The 18,570-nt window shown below is 41.5% G+C and overlaps 1 protein-coding gene across 2 annotated transcripts in view; it reads left to right on the top strand.

The window, feature by feature from the left end:
* Window positions 1-15,692, top strand: part of cdh4 (cadherin 4, type 1, R-cadherin (retinal)) — a 237,285-nt gene extending 221,593 nt beyond the window's left edge. The window contains exons 11-16 of one of the 2 annotated variants that reach the window (XM_054784962.1): window positions 4,313-4,464; window positions 7,399-7,635; window positions 8,191-8,424; window positions 10,189-10,328; window positions 11,691-11,855; window positions 13,730-15,692. In XM_054784962.1, coding sequence (XP_054640937.1) covers window positions 4,313-4,464; window positions 7,399-7,635; window positions 8,191-8,424; window positions 10,189-10,328; window positions 11,691-11,855; window positions 13,730-13,936 — 1,135 coding nt within the window. In that variant the 3' untranslated portion in view covers window positions 13,937-15,692. The remainder of the gene's footprint in view (window positions 1-4,312; window positions 4,465-7,398; window positions 7,636-8,190; window positions 8,425-10,188; window positions 10,329-11,690; window positions 11,856-13,729) is intronic. The other variant, XM_054784963.1, reaches the window with a different exon arrangement.
* The last annotated feature ends 2,878 nt before the right edge of the window (window positions 15,693-18,570 follow it).

Here is an 18,570-nt window from a genome sequence, read left to right as displayed (position 1 = left end):
TAAAGATGTTGCTACTTCCAACGGCTGGTGTGAGGACTGAGGAGGTCACCCTAAAGTGAGTGGGACATTGTCTGTTTCGCTTCCTTGGATCCCCATCCTCTTCCTCCTAATTGATTCTGTTCTCCATCCTTTCTAATGGGGCTGACACACAGTGGGCTTTGTGCCACCCAGGCATCGACCCTGTGTACCAGACACTCCCACATGCCCTCCAAGGTCCAGTGGGCTCTATCCTCTCTATATAGCAAGTGCTACCGAGAGCAATGATTTTCCTTAATGTCACTGAGATGACCTCTTCCGCCAACAAACCGTGTGGAAATGCTACTTCGTACATATATACCACAGCGGCCATGTCTTCATATATGTCACAAAAAGTACGTGGCTGTCTTTTTCCTGTGAGAGAAGCAGCTCCTTTTCTGCAGTCTCTCTCTTCTCTTTGTCTCCCGCTGACCCAGCCTCCTTCCTCTTCGTCAGTGCAGTTCTGTTATTGATGGGAGCTCAGCGCTACTGTCTCTACCAAAGCAGCTTGCCAGCAGATGCTCACCTCACGCTTTGACGGCGCTGTCTCTACCGCCGCTGCTACTCGCGCTTGTGGATGACCTTGCTTGAACCTCTGCACACGTGTACACAAAAGACTCTGAGATGCTCAAAAGTAGTCCTTTAAACACCAGCGATGGTGCCAAATTGGTTTTTTGATGTTTCCTTTTTTTGTGGAAAAAACACATGAAAAGAGCAGGGACGTGCCATCTGATATTACAGTTACCGTTAATAAGGTTTACGTGCAACAGCGCACGGCACTGCACTATAGCAGAATTAGCTATATGCGAGGTCGCACTCATTTCCTTAGGTCCAGGGAAAGACATTGCTTGAGAATGTATCTCAATACAGCAAAACCTTGGTTAGCGTCCTACTCTAACCGAAATGCACGCTAACCAAATCAACGTATCCCATAAGAAATCATGTAAATCCAATGAATCTGCTTTAGAAAGCCAAGAATGTTAACACAAAAAGGAGCTCCTGTGATTTCCGGTGGGTTGACAAGCTCGTCGTGAGTTCCCTTATAGCTCGTGGTTGGCTCCTGCTCAAGAAAGAGCTCCCGTTTCCTCACTGACTCGCCAACGGCACAGTATTTAAATGATTAGTAGTAGTTCTGAAGTAAAGGAGATGTCACGAGATTAGAACATGGCCAAAATAAGTAAATAAGTAGCGGCTTATACGCCGGAAATTACGGTAATACAGTAATCCCTAATAAATGGAATATTTTTGTAGTAGAGCTAACTTGTTTATGATGCGGTTGTAACATTCTTCGAGCCCCTTAGACATGAACTAATACCCTATAGTCAATTTTACACTTGTATTACCCAATACAGTAGACATAGTAAGAGTAAATAAGTAAGTGTTGCTATAAATGTGTTCCCCTCAGGGAAGCTGAGTGGCGGCTGGACAGGAAATGGCGTTGAGTTTTACTTGCCGTGAGTTACAGCCACAACACTATTCTGTGTTTTTATTAGGGATTATTGTGCCTGTGGTGAGGTCATTCAAATCTGCAATCAAAACCTGTTGTTCCGGCGATCAAGTTTGGTGTGTGTGTCTCACCAAACCAACGAGTGACCAGTGTAGAATGCTACATATTATTCACAGCGCCTTTGAATGTGTCTACGGCATGCCTTATATTTGTATTTTAGTTCATTTAGCCATTTGTGTGCTTGAAAATGCTTAATTTAGGCACACAATGAGTAACATTTGCTTAAAACATGATTTATTAATTAATATAGTTTGGAAAAAAGTGACGCTGTGAAATTTGAACCGCAAAGTGGCGAGGGATGACTGTACTGTGTGTATATAGGGTGTCCCAAAAGTCAGGACACGTGGGCAAAAATGCATATTGTCAACAAATACAATTTTCAACAAGATTTTGTTCAACTGGAATATTACCAAATAATATTTCCAACAAGATTTCCAACATTTGTGATTCACATGACAAGAGTCATGACAACTTGATGCAATAACGCCACATTTACTATGTGCCCAGACCAGTGACACCCTGTTAGAGAATGTATTCATTTACACTGTCCCTCCCCCGTTGCCTGTACTGTATGTTTTCCGACCACCATATGCTTTAAATGCTTTTACTTGTTGATGAGACGTGTCGACGATTACGATTTCTCAGTTGAACCAAGCAAGAATCTCCACTCACTCATTGGTGATGTTGGAGCTGTTAACTGGGTTTGCAACCTGTAATTGGAGTTGCTGCTTTCACCCCTGCTGACATATTGTCACATCAGTGACAGAGACTATAAGAGTAGCTGTCACTCCTCGTAGGTACTCTATGAAGAGCAGTGAAGTCGAGAGTGATGCTCGGCTGCTTTACATTATGTATTCATCTGTCTTTTTGTTAATTAGTTGCTGTTATGGTAAGCTTGACAAACATATGTTCATCTCTCTATAGTATGGGTGTTTTTAAACATGTTCCTTTAGTACAGTCAAACCTCGGTTTTAGAATGCTGTATCTTTGTACACTGTCTCGGTTTTCGTACAACATTGCACGTGACAAACTAGTCCATTGGCCTAGTACTGTATCGTTTCATACACGTTGTTGACTCACTATCTGTGCATTTTTTATTGACTGTGACTGCTAAATAACCTGCCACGGGGCCAGAGAAAGTTGCGTTTGCCAGAGTACACTCTTGAATTTGATCTCGCCAGGATGTACGAGAAGTCTGCATCACCGATGGGTTCCATCCATTCATTGTTTAGATTTATTTTGCATCGTTTTCTGAGGGCAAAACTATAATTATTCACCATAAAATGTATTTTTTGTAGGGCTGCCACATGATTAAAAATTGTAATCAAATTAATCACAGTTTTCAAATTAATTAATCATGATTAATGCCCATTTTCACTGTATTTCATAAACAGAAAGATAAAGGACAGGACATGAAATGTATGTATTAACAGCTCCAAATGAACTGAAAATCAAGCTAATAGATAGCACGCATGTCTGGAAATCTATTTGCAGAACATTTGAATCACACTTTAACCGTGTTATTGTGAGCCATGTGGGGTTGCGTTCAAAGACACCACATATTTTGAGCGTACATGTATTTTCTTAGATTTCCGAGCATATTTAAATGCAGCAAGTTGCACTTCCGGAGTAACAGTTACGTTACATAAGAATGATAAGAATATCCACTTACTGTTTTACTTTGTATTTCTATGTATTTAGTTCATACATACACTCATAAGGACGTATTTGTGATGTTCGGAGTGTACATGAACGCACCTTCCTGTCGTCTTGTGACAATGAGGATTTGTTTGGGTCACAATAAAGTTATAGAAGAGCATCAGACTCTGTGGGGACACTGTTGTGCCGTCATAACAGAGAGATGTGGCTTGACATGATGCGCATGCCTTAATTACGCTAAAAATGTTCACGTTACCGCCATTAACGCTCTATTTTGGACAGCCCTCGTTTTTTGTTGCTATTTTTTAATGTCTGGAACAGATTAATTGGATTTATATTAGTTCCTATGGGAAAATGATCTCAGTTTTCATACGTATCTCTTGTTTATTGCGGTAAAGTGATTCCAGACACAACCGTGATAAGTGAATTTCCACAAAGCAGGTTTCTTTATTTAGAAATTGAATATTTTTGTTTTCAAGCACAGACGACGACAAAAGATAATGACAGTTTTATAATATTATTGGACATCAAATAATATCCCTATAGTCACCTTTACACTCGCATGACACAATATTTTAGACATAAACAGAAAGTAAGACATAGTTGACATAAATAAGACATAACATAGACTCACATGTTTGCATTGAGAGAGTTCCTTGTTTTTTTTTTCTGGACAGTGTACTTCCTGCAGTGCCTATTGTTTTATCAATGGAACATTACTGACACCTAGTGACCAGTGTAGAATACTGCGTACTACTTCTTTGAATATGTCTTATGAATGCCTTATATTTGTATTTTCATTCATTTAGCCATTTTTATGCTTGAAAGTGTTCAACTGTGGCTAAGAGCACATGAAATTTGCTTAAATATGCATATTTTTGACTAATAATAATAAAACCAACAAAGTAACGTTCATTTATTAATTCATTTATTTTGAAAATAAAGTGAAGCCGCGAAATTCGAACTGCAAAGTGGCGAGGGACGACCGCACTACTAAACAAAAACCTTAAGAGTCGATGCAGCCCGCTTTGATGCAAATATCTTGATGTGTCAGCATATTAATGTTATTTTATTGAATGAATTATTTCTACTCATCTCTCTCTCTGCCTGTGTGGACATGTGTATGCTTAGGTACTCCAAGCTATCAGATCCAGCTAACTGGCTGAAGATCAACAGGACCAATGGTCAGATCACTACAATGGCCCTGCTTGACAGAGAGTCCATGTACGTCAAAAACAACATATATGAGGCCACATTTCTGGCCTTCGACAATGGTAAGTCTGGTAAGTGAGGATGACTGTGTATGTCATGATGACGACGTGAACGGTGAACCCCCATAAATGTTACTCGAATGTCAAAATAAGTGAAATATGTCAACTTGTACACGCTTTCCCGCTTTATGGCGGAGGTTTTCAGAGCATTTTGCAACACTACCGCAGGAGGTATGGAAGCCACTTGAAGGCATCTGCGCTCTTTCCCATTTTTATTTTTCATTTTGTATTTAATGGAAGCATGCAAGATCATTTAAAATAAAGTCCATAACATAAGGTGACTATTAAAAAAAAAACTCCCTCACTCACTCTGAACTTAACGGGAATCGATGAAGAATAGACAGAAGGGAGCGCAAAGGGGGCATGACTTCATACTCTGTTGTACCTGGAAATGCATTATGTATTGTGCAGTATCATAAATTCAATGTTATATAGGTAAATCATCAAAAACATATGATTTTAATGTGATGAAAACGCCCTACATTGTATGTATGTGGTGGCTTTAACATTCTCCAGTAGGAACAGAAATGTTATTCATTGCAAAAACACATCATAAGCCCCGCTGTTTAGCTCTTCTGCATTTAGTCGGGAGTAAACTTATCCTGTACACCGGATAAGTCTAACAATGCTTGATTATTTTATTTAATTGCATGGACCAAAAGTGTTCTGTATCACTTCACAGTGTGTATGAAATGTGAGTGAGTTTAAGGCTCCGTGCACCCTGAAGCACGCCAGCCGATACTCAAAGTGTCAACTGTCTATTGATTGTCCTGCCGAGAGTCAACAAGGCAACATTATCCACTTGGACTGAAATTGGTTTTAGTTGTTCAACTGAAGCAAGACGCAAAAGGAAGCAACAAGGCACCCATCCAATCATAACTGACAAGACGGTCAATGGGCCTTGGGGCCTGTGGCAACAGACCTTTACATAGTTGATGCATCAAGTTACTGTCTCACTGAGAAAACATTGGCGAAGTAGCACTGATGGGCTGCGGGTGAAAACTGTCTGTGCTTGCGCCGCATCAGTAATTTAGTTCAGCTTCCTGACAGCGTGTGAGCAGGGGGGGTTGCAAACTGAATATCAAGGCAACAGCATGCTCCACAGTAGTCTGTTTGTTCAGCAGAGCAGCACATGTGCTTTTCTCTTCCATGTTTTGCTGCTTGAAAGGCATAGTCTTGAGAGTAGAAATACTGTATATACGGCGGTATCTCAACCACTGTTAGATTTGGGAGGCTTTGTTCTTCAAAACAATAGCGAATAATGTAAATACATGAAACATTAAATTCAACTTTATTAAATGTACAGACATTTTAAAGTACCATTTTAACACTCTTAACTGTCACACACGTGTAAAAGTAAGTTAAGGGCGCCAACTTTCGAACGTGCTGCAGGTATGATATCACACCCTCTTCCTGCTCTGAACACATAGGCCACGCCCCACAAAACACACACCCATTAGTTAAGTTTGTTGTCAGCTAATGGTAGCGGTTTGGCCAAGTTTCATCGTAACACCAGAACGACTGCAAATTGGTGGTCACTTCTCTAAGACTGCTTTTGTGTACTTTTGAAAAAAAATGTCAACTTGAGCCAGTTGCAAACAGACCCTTGAACTTAATGACGACAGCTGACAGAGGCGCACTATGAATGTGTGTTCTTAACGTTCTTAACATTTTTGTCTGTTCTAGAAGGTCCGACTCAAACCGAAACATATTCTAACAGAATTTTTCCCATACAAAATAATGCAAAGTCTTGTGACATAATTGTGTTTGTTAGCAAAGACTAGGACTAAAGAAGAACTAAAGAACCAATACTACTATGATATCATAGACGGGTGACTGCCCGGTTTCCGGTTCAGAGCATGCTAGGACAGTGTATTAATAACACAACAAGATTGTACACAAACCGAGGTAAAATTTGGGGTAGGATTAAATCAGCTTTGCTTCTTCCTTTTCCTTGGACATGTGGAACCGCGAATTGTACTATGTGATGTATTCCACTGTAATTTGTATGCATGTTCAAATAAAACTAAACCATCAACACTACCACTTTGGCATAATCCTAAATTCCACTGTGTACATTGTAAATGTGCAACAACAAAACACTCCTTTTGACAACAAGTGCCGTGTTTTACTGCTGTGAATGTGAATTCTTAACCTTTATCACAAAAGAGGCAAAGAAAAAACAAAACACATGAGTTCATCATTTCATCCTCGCTCAACTGAGGTCTCAGGAGCAATGTCGGGAGTAAAAATGGCGTTAAATGACGGGATTACCAAGGGGTAATGTAATTAATTACGATTTGAAGCATTAGGACACCGTTACCAACACTGAATGACCTTAACACGTCAGCAGCAGTGCTCACTTCCAAAACAGTCTCTGCGTCCTCTCCACACCCACCCACGCAAAACTTCCTCATCCTCCGCCAATCACACTCATACGAGGCGCCTTCACAGACCTCGGAAGTGCAAACATCAACACAAAACACAAGCAGGTCATTCCATTATGCACTGATAGGGTGGCGGCACACTCCAGATACTTGAAGGTCACGCAATAGAGTAATTACTAAAAACTTTTGGCAAATTCCAAATTGTACGACCTCGGGGCATTCGACCGTTGAGGTTCTGCCGTAGTGTATTTTTGGTAATATTGCAGAAAACTTTCAACAACGTCTCTCCCAAGCTAATCCTTCAGCTGTGCTGCTTAGAGCTTGTGTTCCTTGTCAAAGTCTGTGTCTGCCTGCAGTGCTGTGTAAAGATAACAGAATTCCTCATTGCCAGACTGCCTCGAACTCTTCTCTCTTGTTTCATGCACCATCTGCATTCATTTTAAGCTCACCTCCTCTGCCTCACTCCGTCTCTTCATTACTATCTCACCACCTCCTCAAGTGTTTATCCTCCTGCCTCCTTTGATCAATTTGCCTCCTCTTCCCTCTCTCCTCCCTGCAGGTTCGCCTCAAGCCAGCGGGACAGGAACGCTCCAGATCTACCTGAATGATGTGAACGACAACCCACCAGTACTTATACCACAGGAGGCCCAAGTGTGTCAACGGGCACGCTCCAATTCTAGGATAAATATCACCGCTTCGGACGCCGACTCCGACCCCAACGTCGGGCCGTTTGGGTTTGACCTGCCATCATTTCCTCCCAGTGTGCGCCATAACTGGACCATTACCAGACTCAGCGGTAATTACATTACGATTCATATTGCAAGTGATTTAATGGTGCATTCATTGGCAAGTCAAATTATGAGATGCTAGTGAATTATATACAAGTACAAGCATGCGTTGCCAAATGAATCCATAAATGTGATTGGTGAATAAAATAAACAGCACTGCCGCATGTTGAACTAAGTAAAAGTCTAGCAAAATGTCTCACGGTGAGAGATACAAGTTCTATCCAGTGTTGACATATGATCTATCATTTGTGACAAATGAGATCCATTCATCTCCTTGTCCCCCGAGTAGCCCATCTGTCAACTAATCCACCCAGATGGATGTATCACAACAGTTGCCTCGAGGACAAATCTGATCACATACCTGAATTCTTCTCCCACTGGGACTCGTGTCTCTGTGACTGACTGATAGATGCTGGATGTTTTATGTTGTGTATTCGTGTTCCATCTTTAAGTATCTACGCGTCTGCTTTGCAGCTACTTACTCACCCATAATTTGGTTTTCCTTTCATGGACTTTTTCTCCTCCTACACGTACACTAATGTTCCTCTATCTTGATTCGTTAGGTGACCACGCTCAGCTCAGGCTGAGGATTCCTTACTTGGAGGCTGGTGTGTACGAGATTCCCATCACTGTGTCTGATTCTGGGAACCCTCAACTGTCCAACCGCTCCATGATCAGAATCAAAGTGTGTCCCTGTGACAACAACGGGGACTGCAGCGCCACGGGGGCTGTGGCGGCGGCCGGCCTCGGCACGGGGGCCATCATTGCCATACTCATCTGTATCATTGTACTACTCAGTAAGTATGAATTACGGTAATTGGACTGAATCAATTACAAGATGAGCTAGCGATGTCTCTGCATTACATTACAACCAGGTTCCACTACTTATATGTATTTTCATATTTCATACAGAGCAGCGATTCAGTCGTAAATAATATATAGTGGTCTTTTGGAGTATTTTTTTTCCTCCTTTATGTGATAGATGTCAAATTTGTATTGCCCTGTGAGGGTGTGATGCAGTTACAGTCGATACCCGCATATTTGCAATTCAGCATTCACGGATTTTTAATCAAAACATTTGTTTTCATTTGTGGGAAAAGCAGCCATTGTGTGGTAAAACTTGAGTTGTAAAGAAAGCTGAGGCTAACAGGAGCTACCTACCTCACTCAAGGTGCAACCAAAAATAATACGTGGAGCACACAATGTAACTGTACCGCACGGACTAGGCGGGTATCGAAATAGACGCTTACGCACTAATATACATGCAAAACAATACTATTTTACACCAATTTATAACCCGTAAGGCATTCTGGGAAGCCCGCGCACATTTCCCTAGCAGGAAGTTACCCAGCATGCCTTGAGGATTATAAATTACTATAAACTAGCATTGTTTTGCATGTATACTAGTGTGTAAGCGTTTATTCTGACAGCTGCGTATCAGTTGCTTGAGTTATTTTTGGTTGCGGCGTGAGTGAGAGACACATTTGGTTTGATGACCCCCTGTGGGTTTGTGTTGTGTGAGAACGGGTGTACATGTCACGCTACTTCATTGCAAATAGCCAGCCCTTCACTGAAGTACAGTTGTGCCATAGACGTAGCCCAGGCTTGATGAGTGCCAAAAATAGACATTTTTACGGGTGTCTCAATTATTTGTGCTCAATTACTCATTTTTCGCCATCCGCGGGACGTCTCAGAAGGCAATCCCTGAAAATAGCGGAGATCTAATATATACCAAATCTGGCATGACCAGATTCTGCTATTCTTCTTTGCTTGTCATGCATGCCACCTCTACGGTGGCCGGCACAACCAAACACTCCAAACACAGAAATGATCCATAACAAAACCTACGCAAACACCATAAAATAAATGCCACAGGAAAAAGTCTCAAATTAAAAATGCTGCAACTGCAGGATCAAAAACAAATGCAAACGAAAAATGCTGCAAATTCCCAAAACACACATAAACTGCTAAAACACATGCATGAACGGAAATGCTCCGAGTTCATGGAACCAAACTAAAGTTAGACAGGCTACCAGGATGTCAGCCAGGCTACCCGGGGAGCCTGACCTGAGGGATATCCATCTTTAAAGACATGAGCGGGATGCCCAGAAGAACGTTGACAGAAAGAAAAGTTACAATTTTCTTAAACTTGGCCGTAAAAATTGGTTGCTCTGTAACACTGCAAAATATTACATCTTTAAAGGATATCCCTCAGGTTTGGCACCCTTGGTAGCCTGGCTAGCTTACATTTTCTTTCATGAACTTGCAGCATTTCTTTTCATGCATTTCTTTTGAGGGGTTTGTGTGTTTTTGGCATTTGCAGCATTTTTCTTTTGCATTTAGTCTGATCTTGCAGTATCTGTGTGATTGCAGCATCGTAATTATGCAGAGTTTCCCGCTGCATGTGTTTTACGGCGTTTGTGTGTTTTTAGTTTTGCATTATTTCTGTGTTTGGAAAGGTTGCTGCGTGTTTGTCGGTCATCGTACAGCTTAGTGCTCCAAACTATTCCTCTAAGTGAGTACCCCTGTTTCACTGATGTTTTGCTGCCTGTTCTTTGCAGGCATGGTGCTACTGTTTGTGGTGTGGATGAAGCGCAGGGAGAAGGAAAAGCAGGCAAAGCCACTGCTGATCGACCCTGAAGATGACGTCAGGGACAATATTCTCAAATACGACGAGGAAGGGGGAGGAGAGGAAGATCAGGTATACAGTGAATGTATTTACCCCCAGTCAAAATCATAAAAAGCTGTTATCAGGCACATGCATCTCTGACATGCTGAACACAGAACTTCCATTACCTTCTCAAATAAAAGAGGGATAACACAGAGAATCACTCCCTGGTGGTGTATAACTGAACAAGACTTGGCAAATTGAGGTCAGCGGGACTGCAGGTTTGCTTTGTGTGGAGCAGAAAATGCTTTTCTCATAGCAAGATAAATTTGCTCTCTGCGCTAAAACAAGGGTCGCTGCTCTGTGAGAATGATGCTTTTTTTTAATCCATATTGTACAAAAACTCTTAATCATTATTTCTTCATCTTGCTGAGACATTTCAGAAAATTCAGTTGTACAATTCCCTGCCGCAGCGCACTAATAAGATCCGCATGGGCATGGTAGGATGAGATGTGGAAGGACTTGGGAGCTCTGACCCCATCAAAGATCCCTGGTAGTGACCTCTAGCCGCAGAGATGTTCTTCTCCAAAATTATACAGAAAGTCTTCCCTGAAAATGGCAACTGTAGCCGCAAAGTGGGCTCATTAAATATTTTCTTCATTTTCTGTTCCAGTAGGCGTAACGGCCAGCTGTCCCAGTACTTTTGCCCACATATTGTATTTCTTTGTTTCTCATTAAAACCCTTAATCACTGATATGCACATTCATCTGCATTTAATTGAATTGCTTTCCAACTCCTACACACAGCTTTGGACTTAATAAAGACACACGGGCGTCAGACTCTTTGGCACCTGTGCGAAGGTTTAGCAGGTGCAACCTGTGCTCTGTTTGTGACATACAGTGTTGGTATTTGTATTGACAAATTAGACATGAATTTAGCCTTACAGAAACCGGCAACGAATATTAATTTGCAGGCACTTCAGAGTAATTAGCACATGAATACCAGCCAATGAGTTCACCAGGCTTTGTGTTTTGCGGTTCAGTGTGGGTGTGTGGATGTGTCAAGCTGTTTATATACCATAGAACAAATGTTGAAGTTAAATTATTTCTAATTGCACAGAGTGGGCTGTCTTTTCTACAGCTTGCTCTTAGAAGCGAGACACTTCTATCTCGTTCTGGTGTTCTAAAATGTTAGAATCAAATCAAAGTTAAAGGTTTTTGCCGCTTTGTTAGGAGTGCATCCTAGTCTGGCATGCAAACCTTTTTTATTGTTTAAATCCCAACCAGGAGCTAAATTTGGCCATGTCTGCTGGAGGACAATGAATAAAATGTAACTGACTGAACATGGTTGCCCAAAATAGTGATGTCTATGATGGGTGACACATGGGATAGATTTGGGAAAAAAGGTTTCATGCATTTACAGTATTTCCCACTTCCCTCTCTGATCTTGATCCAGGACTACGACCTGAGCCAGCTCCAGCAACCAGAGTCTTTGGACCACATCATCAATAAACCAACAGGAGTACGCAGGGTGGATGAGAGGCCTGTCATCCCTGAGTCACAGTATCCTGTCAGACCCAGTCTGCCCCACCCTGGAGATATAGGAGACTTCATTCATGATGTATGACTGACAATAGATACAGTAGTTTGACATTATTTATATTGTTTTTTGTTTATAAACCAGAAATGTGCGGTCACAGATGACTACGATGTATCCCACCAGACCTTTTCTGGATTTTCTCATGTCTACCAATACACAGGTAGCTGAGCATTAGTGGAGACGTTGTTAAAGGGGCCCTATCCTGCTTATTTCAGGGATTTTTAAAATGATATTGGATCCCAGTGAGGCACGATAGGAAGTTTAATTTTAATAAAATACTCAATAAATCTCAAGTTGGGTACAGGGTAATGTGCATAGTCTGTTGCGGTCGATTGAGTATTGGCTCCAGGTCGCTACACCCACCCACCCACCGTTCGGCGCTACATCAAGACATGTCCCCCTCAACCGGTGATATGCCAATGGTTATCAGCAAACAGTAAGGAAGAATTGGATAATATAAGCAGTGACCCTGAGGTAGGTCTTTAGCTCCGCATAAAACCAAAAAAACCTTCCTTTGCTGCCTTACTCCAGTTTATATAAACAGTTCGTACATCCGAAAAAACACTTTCTGGCTGCCATTTTCATGAAAAAGCGACCATCAGCACTTAGCAGCGTTCACGGGTTATCGCTGGACGACCAACAAGTTGCCATACATGGACTTCCTAAAGTTGTGAAGTGAGAAATTCCAAAGATGTTGTGTAACTCTCGTGAAGTTCTCGTACCCGACTGTTCACGACATTTAGGACTGGCATAAAATTTAAACCAGGGATAACTTCAAAACACACCAACCTCATGATATTGCACTTCCACCTCATGTAGAACAAGAGTGGAAACTTGGTTAGCGTATGTTTTGGTTTACATCAAATGATAATAATAATAATAATAATAATAATAATAATAATAATACAGCTCACTGTTTTTCTCTTATCTATTTACGTCAGAGCTGTCCAGCTGTCCTTTAATATGTATATATTATCAAATTATAATTTTAAAAAATTACAGATATGAATATTTAAGTAAATATTTAAAGACAAATCTTTGTGTTTTTATTAAGTATTCTACCTTTTTCTAGTTACATTATGCCTTTTTGCTCTATTTTTCACTTTTACTGGATTTTTGTTCATTTTACTTCTGCAATGAGCCAAGTTCCACAGATACCCCGGCGCCACACTCACCAGGAAGGTGAGGTGCTGCGCGGCGACGGAGAACAGACGTGCAGTGCACGGCGTTATGGAGGTGAAGCTCACACCCGTGCGCCGGCTCGGTGGATACTTCACCTTTGTCGATTGCTTGTACTTAATTACCCAATAAACACGTGACGCAAGAAACACTTAAAAGCGCACACTTACTGGCTAAATATACCCACCACGTTGCTAAATTGTCAGCACGGATCGCTTCTACATGTGAGGCGTGTTATGAAACAGAACCAGCGATTGCAGGTACTTGACAGTTGGCGCTCAGCCGACTGCAAGGAGCGTCAATAGAACTGCTAAGTGATTAAAGGTGAAGACAAGTCCAAATGTCTACTTGGGTTGATCTTACAATCTTTAAATAAAGTTGATCGAATGTACACGTCACTCACTGACACAAGGAACACTGAGGTAAGTTAGACTGCGCGGTTTAAAGTGTGCCTTGCACACGTCCATGTTATCAATCATAGCAGCAGTGCCATCGTTCACAGTCTGATTGGCTTCTAGCTGCCTTGTTCTCGCAACACAGCTTTTCTCCAAACGAGCAATCTCGTCACGTTTTAATCTTTTCTCTTTAATCAAGATCTCCCGTGACCCCTATTAATACCTTAACATGATGAGAAAAAAGTATTGGTACACTGTGATAACTCACTTCAGGCTAATCAAGGTCTATCAGGCTCAGGGAATCTCTTACCGTGTCTCCAGGGTCTTCGGGCGGCGGACAACGACCCCACAGCTCCCCCTTATGATTCCCTGCTGGTGTTCGACTACGAGGGCAACGGTTCAACCGCCGGTTCAGTCAGCTCACTCAACTCCACCAGCTCGGGGGACCAGGACTATGACTACCTCAACGACTGGGGCCCTCGCTTCAAGAAGCTGGCTGACCTCTATGGAGGAGGGGACGATGACTGAGAGCTGAGGTGGGGCAGGGGAGGGTGTGGGGTCTTTGGGGCAGTGCCAAGGGTCAGGAGAGGAGGGTCTTGAATGGGTGCCCCTGGAAAAGCATGGGTCGGAGCCAGGAACATGACCCAGGCTCCTTATGTCAGGAGTGGACCCTCGCATGGGCTGCATTTGCTCACTGGAAGTCTGGAAACATCAATTCCACTGCAACTGTGTTCTGGCTTTATACTCTTCAATGGCAAATTTGTAGGGTAATGTTTTTATGTTGTTCTCTCACCGTGCTGGACCCCATGCTGCCTGGGGACAAATCAAGGCGGTAGTGAGAGGCACACTTATTGAACTTATGCTTTTAATGATTGTTGAAAAAACAAAATACAATCTGTTGCTTTAGTCTCACACTGAAGAGAATGTTTCTGGGAAGATGCCCTCTGACTCTTACTCTCTCAACTTGAATTTCCTTAGAACAGAAGCACTGTCATTTTATAAAGTGCCTTTTGTGGTGTGTTTTTTGTATCAGACTCCTGCTATCTCAGGATCGGTTGCCATTCATGCAGTACAGGGAAGGTCCTATCTTATCATTGCCTCCCCTTCGCCCCTCAAACCAATCTTGCCTGTCAATCTCCTTTTCCCTTCACGGCGGTCCAGGAGAGAGGGGCACAACCAGGGCACACTTATAACTCTCATGTGAGATACGACCCTAAATTATCCGATAAAGAGTTGGACACACTTCTTCTCCACAAACTTGTTAAGCTCCGCCAACACGAATATCACCTGTCCACGCAAATACCGCTATTAGCGGACATCGCGTGACGCCATTTTTCTAGTTGTTTGGGATTTGTAAATTAGTGGAGAACGCCTGCCTTTCCTCTGTAGACTCATGAATTTAGGAGCCTTGATGTTGAGATGCTTGCCTGCCCTGTTTGGTTTCGTGTTGCTTTCTCCACAGTGTAAAGCTTAAATATAGGCATGATCTGACGAAAGCGGGGACCTGAAATGACTCGGAATCAAGGCCTCCTGAAACATTATTGACACCATTAACATTCCCGTTTTTTACAGGCCAACAAACACGATTAAGGTGCATGATTTTTATTTTTCCTCCAAATTGTTTTCTTCAAAGCACTTGTTAGTATGTGGTGAGAATGTGAAAGTAGTCAACAGAAACTGTATGAATATACTCTGTATAAAGACACTGAGAAAATAAAAATACTGTAACATACCTATTTTGGATGTATTGCTGACATTACGTTTTTCCTTTGCTCTTGAAGACTTCGGGCAAAGGTTCATTTCTTCTTATGTGACTTTGTTTTCTGTTAACTATACAGTATAATACAATTTCAAATGCTTGCTTACAGAGTCTTTAGTCTCTTATATTTTCCATTTTTTGCACACTTAAAAAAGAAAAAGGTACTCCTTTTATACACAAACACAAATCCCCCCCCCTTTCACGAGTTATTGTCTGAAGTACATATTCCGCCCACTGGTCTCAAGCCTGGGACAAAAAAAGATACACAACCCATGTCTGCAGGTCATTGTTCTATCATTCATTCAGATATTGGATGTGTGCATTAGAAAATAAAGAAGACATGTTTTTAAATTGTGTATTAAATCATTTTGGAATATTGCTGTCCTGCATCATTTCTATGGTAAATAATGCACCCTTTTATGTGCCCTGGGCCATCAGATGTGGTTATTAAAAGTGTGGCGCAACCTCCAAATTTGCTTTTGGACATCCATTTCTTCTAAGCAATGTTATGTCACAAGAGAAATACAGCACCACTGTCCTTCGTTTATGGTGGTTATTTGGTTATAGAACCAACCTTCATGAGTGAATTTCCACAAAGTAGGATTCCTTATGTACGGGGGTGTCTTAGAATAGTCGACTAGTCTGATTCGAGTATCAACTTGTCATCCAATCATATGAAAAGGTCATGTGATCAAAACTGAACCCCTCTTGGCTGCATGGAGAGCGGCCTCGGCTGCTGCTGAGCATGCGTTTTTACAAAGAACGTCTTTGATTTTGTTATAAATAGCCTACTTTGATGCAAAAACTTTGTGTTAATAAAGAATTCAAAATGACAGGTGTGTTTAACAGAAGACCTATGCTTACCACGCATTAATAAAATGACCTGCTTCAGCGGCACAATCCAAAGGAGCTGAGGCGAGCGCTAGCTTTGAACACCAGGACGACTGTCAACATCGACTTGTTGGCTCATAATGGCTACTAAAAAAAATCATCCATAGTGTGAAAGTATTTTGAAAAGGATAAAGATGACTCCAGGAAGTGAAGTGAAGTGAAACTTGTGTCCGCAGCTGCTTACATATAAAGCCACAACAACCACCATGGCATATCATTTAAAGTGTAAGGCTGTTGCACCAACTTCATTTTATATCCCAACAGTGAATTTTAAGGCAGGAAATTAGGCCACTAACAGAGTTTTGGCAAGTTGTTTTTCGAGCCATTTTGTTCCTATTTTATGGGCGCTTTTCTGATGTGTGCCGACAGCAACCGTCTTGCGGTTTTGTTCGTCTTACTTTCTGTGCCACTAAATAGATAGGGTAATAAGGTAGTTGCTCACTTACCATGTTTATCTGTTTATCTGAGGGTTTTGGCCTTTTGGAAAAAGTCGCAAATGAGATCTGTTATTTGTCAGGATCGCCATTAGCTCTGCTCTCAAAAAAAAACAAAAAACATTTGACTATTAGTCGATGACGGGTAAAATCTGACGAATCAGATTCGACTATGAATATCCTGAGTCGAAGACAGCCCTGGTTATGTATAAATGAATGATCTTCTAAACACGTTTTTTAACATTATTAGAGCCCTTTAGACATGAAATAACACCCGTATAGTCACCTTTACGCTCGTATTACCCAATATAGTAGACATAATAAGAAAAAATAAGACATAAACTCACACATGTTGGGATGTTGGGAAAGTTCCTTTTTGTCGTTCTGGTTTCTGGACAGTTCTTCCTGCGGTGGCGATTGCCACATCAATGTTTCATAATGTAACATTCCTGACACCTAGTGACCACTTGAATACTACATATCACAACGTGTCTTTCAATGCATTTTCTGAATGCCTTACATCTGTATTTTAGTGCATTCAGCATTCTTCATGCGTTCTTCATGCTTGAAAGTGCTTAATTTAGCTCACAAATACATACAATTTGCTTAAATATGCACATTTTTCTACTAACAATAGGCCGTATTCAACCACAAAAAAATTGATGACTTATTGATTAATATATTTTGAAAAACCGTGATAGACTGAAGCGGCAAAATTTGAAGCTCGAGGGATTACTGCACAGGCAAATAAAAATAAAACAAAACCACTTCCCCTTTCTTGACTTACCACAGTGGAGAGGGAATTGCTTGAAGGATATTACTGTACTCCTACTGTGTTTTGGATGTACCTCTCGCTGGAATGAATACATCCTGTATGCACTGCATTTGCCGCAGACAGCATTCACACAGCATCTTGCGCTTTGTGGTTAGTTCATCCATATGTCAACTGATACTCAACATTGCTGGTTGTGAAGCTTAAAATGTATTAAATGAATTGGTGAATGCAATTTCATGAACTGTATTGCTCTTGGCTACGTTCACACTGCAGGTCAGTTCCACATTTTTTTCTCATATGTGACCTTTATCTGATCTTGTTCTGTTAGTGTGAACGGTACAATTCAGCGACACTCTTTCGTACGTGGATATACTGTAAATCCGATATTTATCCGATGCTACTGCAGGCTGAATGTTGGGATCGACCTATACATCATAGAGAGGCGTGTTTTGTAGTACTCACAGGTGTAGGCAAAGTTCTTTTGAGCACCGCAACCCAAAAAGCACTTTGACAGGTGGTGTGAAAGCAACAGATAAACCATATCACATTTTATGTGTTCTTTCTAAAATAGAATACTCATAGTTGGATGACTTTCATGGTAAAATAAAAATGTGGACTCAAATCATGTCAATCAATTGTCTTCAGAAATTGAATTGTTGTATTTGTGCGATGATGCACTGAAAAACGAAGATTCCTGTGCAATTCTGCTTATAACTGTTGACCCTTTGTGTTGGATACTATTTTTGTTTCTCAATAAATCCCCCTGATATTATCCAATTATTGGATTTCAAAAGAAGCAGTCGTACTCCAGTATGTGGGGTCATGAACTATATTTGTGTCCATTCCTGTGATTTCAATTACTCAGGAGAAGTGCCAAAAAACCCACTGGGGACTTAAAGGGATTTAAATCCTCTCTGGCTGTGTGTCTATCAATTAGCCACACCATTAATCCCCACGGCGTAATCTCATTAGATAGAGCGCCTTTAATGAGACACCCAGAGAGCAAGCGAGGCAGTAAGCGAGGGAGAAAAATGAGGTGGTGGCGATCTGCAGGTAGGCCGTGTGGAGAAGTGATTAGTAGGATGGAAGAGAGGGTCAGCAGTGGGAGGGACCAAGGAAGAGAGATTTAAGAGCGGGGCCAATGCACATCACTGGAAAATGCTTTGAGTTTGTAAATACACGGGGACTTGATGGAAACTGTCCTTTGTGCCAGTAGATGGTAATCACATGAGGTGTGGATGTTGAAGAGTGGCGTGGGAACTTTATCTCAGCCATGGGAAGGATGTAAACCCTAACCCTAACC

Source organism: Dunckerocampus dactyliophorus, chromosome 8 (assembly GCF_027744805.1).
Source record: "Dunckerocampus dactyliophorus isolate RoL2022-P2 chromosome 8, RoL_Ddac_1.1, whole genome shotgun sequence".
Classification (NCBI taxonomy): domain Eukaryota; kingdom Metazoa; phylum Chordata; class Actinopteri; order Syngnathiformes; family Syngnathidae; genus Dunckerocampus; species Dunckerocampus dactyliophorus.
This window is presented reverse-complemented; position numbering and strand designations above follow the sequence as displayed.